Source organism: Limulus polyphemus, unplaced genomic scaffold (genome assembly GCF_000517525.1).
Source record: "Limulus polyphemus unplaced genomic scaffold, Limulus_polyphemus-2.1.2 Scaffold560, whole genome shotgun sequence".
Classification (NCBI taxonomy): Eukaryota; Metazoa; Arthropoda; class Merostomata; order Xiphosura; family Limulidae; genus Limulus; species Limulus polyphemus.
The window spans coordinates 359,936-367,620 of NW_013666170.1; the positions used below are offsets into that span (position 1 = coordinate 359,936).

The 7,685-nt window shown below is 32.3% G+C and overlaps 1 protein-coding gene across 1 annotated transcript in view; it reads left to right on the forward strand.

Moving 5' to 3' along the window:
• LOC106459113 (aquaporin-9-like) overlaps nucleotides 1-7,685 on the forward strand; it is a 29,344-nt gene that overhangs the window by 16,343 nt on the left and 5,316 nt on the right. Inside the window, exons 2-5 of the mRNA XM_013918700.2 lie at nucleotides 1,227-1,353; nucleotides 2,239-2,376; nucleotides 5,169-5,287; nucleotides 6,926-7,143. Of these exons, the coding sequence (XP_013774154.1) occupies nucleotides 1,227-1,353; nucleotides 2,239-2,376; nucleotides 5,169-5,287; nucleotides 6,926-7,143 (602 nt within the window). The remainder of the gene's footprint in view (nucleotides 1-1,226; nucleotides 1,354-2,238; nucleotides 2,377-5,168; nucleotides 5,288-6,925; nucleotides 7,144-7,685) is intronic.

Below are 7,685 nucleotides of genomic sequence, written 5' to 3' on the forward strand. Positions count from 1 at the left end.
GCAAATGTACAACGTTTCAACAAGGTTTTGTCATCATCAAATGACAAAACCTTGTCGAAACGTTGTACATTTGCTGTCATGTTAAACTTATATTAAAGTTTTTCTTCATTATCCATTTAAGCCGTCTCCAGCCATTATTAATTTAACAGCATATTTTCAATAAAGAGTTTTAATATAATACTTATGTCTTTCAGACTATACCTTCGACTTTAATCTATCAGTAAATATCTTTTTCGTTATCTTTGAATTTTCAATCGCACATGATGTTTTGAAAGCCATACTATCTACAGCTGGAAAGGTACATCTGTGAGACTAGTTGCTTAGCAACGTAGCTGTGAACACACTTGTAACTAAATCATTAACAGACTTTGTACTTAAGAGATTAGCTTATTTACAACGTTGGCTGTAAAGTTACACAAATTGCATGAGAAATGCTTACTTAAGCTTATGTAGCATGAACATGAAATTAACAAGCAGTGAGTAGTTTAATAACATAGGTCTGCGAACTTAAACTTCATTAAAGTTGTTTTGGTTTTAATTAAATGTTTTCTATCACGTAAAGATTTTTTACAAATGTTGAAGAAAAAAAAACTCTTACTTATATCCAATTATTATTTCGTTTACCACAATGAAATTTTTTTATTATTATGTCTGGGTTCCAGAACGATCGATAATACTCTCACGTCGCGATTGGTCTAGAGAAATCTATAGCCAATGGTTGTCAACATTTTAAGGATAACAAAATGTGACCCGATTTCAATGAAAATTATTCATTTATGTAAAAGTAGATATGACGTTTTGTGAAAAATCTGTACATGATAAAAAAAATGGATATCATTTTCGCATTCAGCATACAGGAATTTCTGTAGAACATGTAAAAATATCAAGATAATAAAACCATCGCAGGCCTGTGTAATAAGAATATCATGTATTTGTAACAGTTTATTATTCGTCAGTGCAGCGCTCAGTAAAAAAGAGTGATTCAAGCCGTTGACTTATATCTATAACTTAAACATTTGGAAAAAATGTTTTATTTATATATATATAAATTTCAAAACGAATATAATAAATATATGTAACGAATATTTCTTAGAAATTGTTTAATTTTTGGTTGATTAATGAGAATGGAGTGACAAAATAATAATCGGCATCATAAGGTTACATTATAGAATTAAAGTTGATATCACACAAAATATAACAGTAAATATCTAATATATTTTTTGTAGTTGTTTGGTGATGCTGCTTTCGCACAGACTGTCCTTGAAAAAAGAGGTGTCAGTGATGTGTTTGCTGTTGTTTTCGGATGGGGTGTTGGAGTGATGATGGGTCTGGCTACTGCTATGGGAGTTTCAGGTTTGTCTACGAAAATGAAGATAGTTAATATACTAATTACAGGAGAATTTCAAGAATGATGGTAATTTGTATATTATGTCACCTTAAAAATAAATTAAAACCTAACTCTTTTCCTGCTTTAGTTCATTTAATGGTTTTTATGGAAAGTAACTTAATCTATCATCATTTACATGCGTTTCGAGCGTCACACGTGACGCTCATATGAAGTTCTCTTCTGACCTCTTATGTTGAACTAAAATAACCGGTTCCTATTGCCACCACGAGCATCAGCTGAATATCAAATAAATGTAGCTGGGTATCACATGTGATATTCTGGCGCTTTAGCATTATGTCCTGTGAATCACATGGGATATTCAGGTGCTTTAACATTATGTCCTGTAAATCACATGACAGGTATAGGGTTTGAATAATCTAAATATTTTAAAAAATAATAGTTGAAATAATAGTTGACATCAGACTGTGAAATCTGGTCTAAGCCTAATTAGTTGACTGAAATGTGTATAACTGAACACTGCTTGGATAATCATGTTAATTTCACTACCATACGAAACTGAGCTGACTTGTATGCCAATTTCCGAAATCTCATTTTCATGTTTTTGTTATGTTATTAAATAAATTAATAATTAGTTGAAAATTTAAACTGAACGAAAAACACAGATAGAAAGTTACAAAGCTGTTGGTCTCTGAATTCAATCTTAAAGTGAATCAGTTGGGTTTATATTTCTTTACTCTTTAAAATACATATCTTGGAGCACTTCAGTGAATATAACTTGAATACAGTCTAAGTTTCCAACAGTCTGTTCTCTTTAAATATGGGCAACTATATATGTATTATTATATAGATTGATACTTAAACTTATCACTTACTTCTTCCACTCATAACAGGTGGCCACATCAACCCTGCGGTTACCGTAGCATTTGCAACTCTAGGAAAGTTTCCGTGGAGGAAAGTGCCAGTGTACTTGGTCGCTCAACATCTGGGAGCTTTTGTGGCTTCAGCAATCATATACTTCAATTACATAGGTAAACTTGTTTATTTTGGGCCCCAGTGTTCAAAACCAGCATTCTAGTGATCGTGCAAAAGAATATAAATTGATTAATATACATTGAATTTTTAACAAAACATTACGGGAAATTGACAACATTTTTCAATTAAGGTTGTTTTTACTTTCATCCCAATAAAGATTTTTAGTATAAAGTATAATGTTCGAACTTGCTTACCACGACATGTAGAAAGTTTGCAGACAAATCCAGCATGTAAACATAAATGAGACCATAAACTTTTGTAATTTGCTCATAACCGTGAGAACAAGAAACTTAAGCGGGATATGTTAGTTGAACTTTGATTTGTTCACGTGCGAAAACTGCAGTACTGTTGTGAAGCTATTTCCTACTCATTTGCCACAACAGAACGCTCAGAGATACCAGTCACTAAACAAAGGATCATACAGCACCTGATATAGAATTATAAATACGGTAATGACACCTGAGATAGTATAAACTTTAGAATTATTCATTTCTTTAACCTCCCATCTCAAGTACTAGACGTTCGTTTTCATGTCTGTCTGGTTATTTCAAGTAATATTACGAATGTAGCAAGGTTTCTGTTGTGACGCCAGATGGCGCAATAATACATATTGCGTAAGTAAATGAAACAACAGCATACTGAGTTATTTAAACTGCTTAGAATTTTATTTAAGTAGAACAGGTTTAACTGGCCCGGCCAGGTGATTAGGACGCTCGACTCGCGATCTGCGGGTCGTGGGTTCGAATCTCCGTCCCACCAAACATGCTCGCCCTTTCAGCCTTGGGGGCGTTATAATGTGACGGTCAATCCCACTATTCGTTGGTAAAAGAGTAGCCCAAGGGTTGGCGGTGGGTGGTGATGACTAGCTGCCTTCCTTCTTGTCTTACACTGCTTAATTATGGATGGCTAGCGCAGATAGCCTTCGTGTAGCTTTGCGCAAAATTCAAAACAAACCAAACCAGGTTTAACTAAGAAAGATATTAATATCACGGTTGAACAACTCATACTCCTGCAAAAGGTGTTAAGTATGAAACATTCTCATATAACCATTAAAATGTCTTACTGGATTACGAAAAGTGTTTCAGTTAAACATGTCAAAGTCTGCTATTAATCAACTACTTTATGTTGAATGCTTAGAGGACATAAGCCAAGTCAGAATAGGAAGATTTACAAACCAACCTAAAAGATATCACATGCATGTAACTAATTCAACTTCCAAGTTTCTGAACGAAATTTAATAAATCCCACAACAAGAAGACATAATGACAGGAAAAGATTATGCGGAAATAGGAAATTCACTTTTTGGTCTCAACATGAAATTTTATAATTATACAATATGTAACACGTTTAGTTACATGCACCAATTACATATTGTATTAATTAATGTATTTTAACTTAAATTTAAACTTCTTTTATGCTACAAACACATGTACAATATTCTGTCTTTGATAACAGTCTGCAGGTGTTTTTGGTATATATATATATTATGTAACTTTACTGTATTCAAAATATTACATTTCACATACATTTGTACTTACTCTTAAACACTACTACTAACATCCTTTTCTCTCTCTTTTCCTTGTTTGTAAAGCTGCTTTATTTACATTGGATTTGGTTACTAGAGTTATTATAAATAATCACTATTAACTATTCAGAACATATCAGTGTTCACTGTATTCTAACATTATATCATTTTCTACTTAACTTAGCAAAAAAAAAAAACAACAAAAAAAAACAACAAAAAAAACATTACAACACTAACCAAGCGTATTACATTTCTGTGGTGCATAATGCAATATAAGCAAAAGAGGTCAATATAGAATTGTTTTTCGCATTAGATAAGACTACAATTTAAAACGATTCAAAACTATGTTGAGAGTTGAAGACTACTAAATATCATATCAAAAAATCCTATCATAAAGATATTCATGAATCCCACGAAGTTCAGACAATAAGAAGTACCACAATAAGCTCATGAAATCCTATAATCAGGAGATTCATGAATCCCGTGAATTTCAGACAATAAGAAGTACCACAATCAGCTCACGTTGCCAACACCATTGTTATCTAAAAGTGATTAAAACAAGCTCGGCGTGTTTAGCATATTCATGTTGATTAAATTATAAAGTTTTTTATAATATTTTAACTTAGATGTTACATAGAATTAAAGCTTTGATATCAATACTCTTTTCATTGCAACCTTGCAACTCAACCTTGCCCTTATATCACGTTATTCAATGTTCGCGATCTGTTTTTTATAAAGATGGATAATGATAAACATATTGATGCAAAGGGATAAAAATAAAATTTAACCTCCAAATTGTGAAAAAAGCAGTGGCGTATACTAAATCATATCAAACTATATGTAATATATATATATATATATATTCATACCCTTATACCATAGAAATATGTTAACTTATTGTTCTGACGTCATTTTTCTGGATATCATGAGACAATATAGTAACTTTTTATTGTATTAGACTATTTCTTACCAGATTTTACATAAAGTTATCTTTCTGTAAATTTTACTTCCATATTCATAGATCGATAAATGATATTCAAAAGTTATTAAAACAGCTCCAATTTTAAATTAAAGTGTAAGTATGATGTAATGGGATTTCAGAACATACAAACTTCTTAAAAGAAGTAAAATGTTGCATATTTTTTCTTTCACTTCAGTAAATAACTTTCCTTTTCTTTTTATGAACGTGGTAAACCTCATCTATTTCACATGTGTATTTCCATTTTTAAATAAATTAAAATTCGTACTTGTTCTATTTAACAGACGCTCTTAACTGGTATGATGGTGGAAACAGGGCAATCCTGGGTGAAACTGGTTCGGCCTACATCTGGGCTACCTATCCTAAGGAGTATGTGTCCACTGCTAATTGCTTCTTGGACCAGGTGAGCTTGATCATATATGTGCAAATACAATTTATCCTGTCGGTTGATCAAAATTGTTTCAACATCTACTTATGTCCTACCTCGTTGTGAGGTGATTAAATGCCAGTTCGTCCATGGTATCAGATTTTTATCCTAATGACTTCATATTAAATTTGTGAAGCATTGATAATAAGTATTTAACACGATTTTGATATCTGGTATTCGGCATTTTCAACCATAACAGCGCCATGTGGGACACATAGGCTAAACTACAAGTTAGAGACCCATACGGTTGAGACATAGCCATCCTTAATTTATTCTTGCTGATCAGAAGTAGGTCAACCAGTTAGCAGCACCCATCACCTACTCTTAATCAAACAGGTGGATTCACTGTCACAGTTATAATGCCTCCATAGCTCAAAGTGCGAAGCGTGTTAAACAGCATATCGCGCCTTTAATCTTGTAATCCTCAGCCTGGAATGCAAACCACTAAACCATTCAAAGACAATAAGATTCAACCTGTGAGTCTCATTTAACGACGCGAATTGCCCATGTATGTGGTAGAGATCCAGATTTTGAAGCTGACGAGCAGAGTTCGAATCTGTGAGATACCACAAAATGTTCACTGCGCTTTAATCTGTGGTTGCTGTATAAGAGTGACGCTCAATCCCTAGGCGTGAATGGTGGATGGTGGAATTCTGATGATTGGTTGTATTCCTCTTAGTTCAAAATTAGGGACGGGGGGGGGGGGAACTTAGTAGTTTGGCCATAGTTACGAGATAGAAATACAATTTCGATTATAAAAAAACAAACAAACGCGAATGATAAGTTACTACACTTACTTTATTCTCGCAATTTAGATGTATTTATAATCTGTTGAATGTGACTTAAAATATAGTCAACAATTTAACTTTAGAGAAATTTGAAAATATTTATTTCATATTATAAATATCATCTTAAACGCTTAAAAGAAGAAAAAAAACTTTTACTTTTAATTCTAAAAAAATCAAAACCAATATCTGTATATCATCAGCCAGCCTTAAGAATGTTCAAGACTAAGGTTATTAATTTTCCTTTTCCTCCAGACATAACCTTTCCTCTTATAACAAACTATTTTGTTTATATTTTAGTAAGAAAAAAAAAAACGTGTTTCATACGATTGAGTTTCCATAATTTGTTTCTGTAAGTAATGTTTACTTGTAATGTTGAAATAATTTTAAATCAATGGAATTTATAAAAATTACATGTGTATTCTTTTAACCACTACACTTTCACATATCGTAATAACTTTGAATAAAATTGAAATGTCTTAGTCTAACTCTAGCAATTTTATTTTTTATACTAGTTATTAAAAAAGTTGATGTTCCCTCATTAGAGTAAGTTAAAGTGTGTGATATATTTGAGGAAATGTAGAGAAATGTGCCATACTTTAAAAGAATGCGTCAAACTGTTTCAAGCAAGTGAGTCATAAGTATCAAAAAGACCATGAACTCTGAAGGTCATATTGAGAAAAAGAAAAAACTATGCGATTAATATCTTTATTCTACGCAATTCAGACTACTAATACAAAACTTTTACTCCATATACATGATATATAAATCACGAATTTTCTTTCTTGTGTATTTCACTGTTCAATAATCTGTAATTTTTGTTTAAAAGATTGTAGGGACCGGTATCCTAATGTTTACTGTGTTGGCAGTCGTCGACGAGCGTAACGTCAAGTTTCCGCTCTGGGGCGCTGCCATCGCTCTTGGTTTCATGATATGTGCATTGGCTATGTGCTATGGTGCCAACTGCATGGCTGCCCTAAATCCTGCTAGAGATTTCGCTACCAGAGCTTTCACCGCTGTTGCTGGTTGGGGTGCAGAACCATTCAGGTGAGTAGGAACTGTTAGTGAAAAATATTAGGCCTTCTTAAATATGCTCTATAGGAGTATTATTGCAATATTGGGTTTTTTTATGTTATAAGTATTTGGGTATTAAATTTTAGCTAAATGCCATTTATATTTTGCGTAGCTTTGTGCTTAATTCCAAACAAACACTTTTACAATTACAGAGAAGTACACGGATTTAACTGATATATTTCCCATTGCTTTGTCAATGAGAAAGATAAAAATGTCTTTGCCAAAAAGAAAAAAAAAAAAGTGCTTGAAAAGTTTGAAGTGTTATGATTCCTCTCACCACATGCTTTCATAATGAAGTAAAGTATAGGTTTATCGATAAAAATACGAAATTCTATAACCCGAGCGCTTTTAAAAGATTTTCCTATGATAAAGAAGGTCAGTACTTCGAAAACACTCGTGTTATAGGGTTTCTTATTCTTGTGTTAAATTGATTGTTTTTTAACATACAAGTTTTCCTAATATCATGTATAAAGGTTATATATATATATATATATATATATATAGAAATATATATA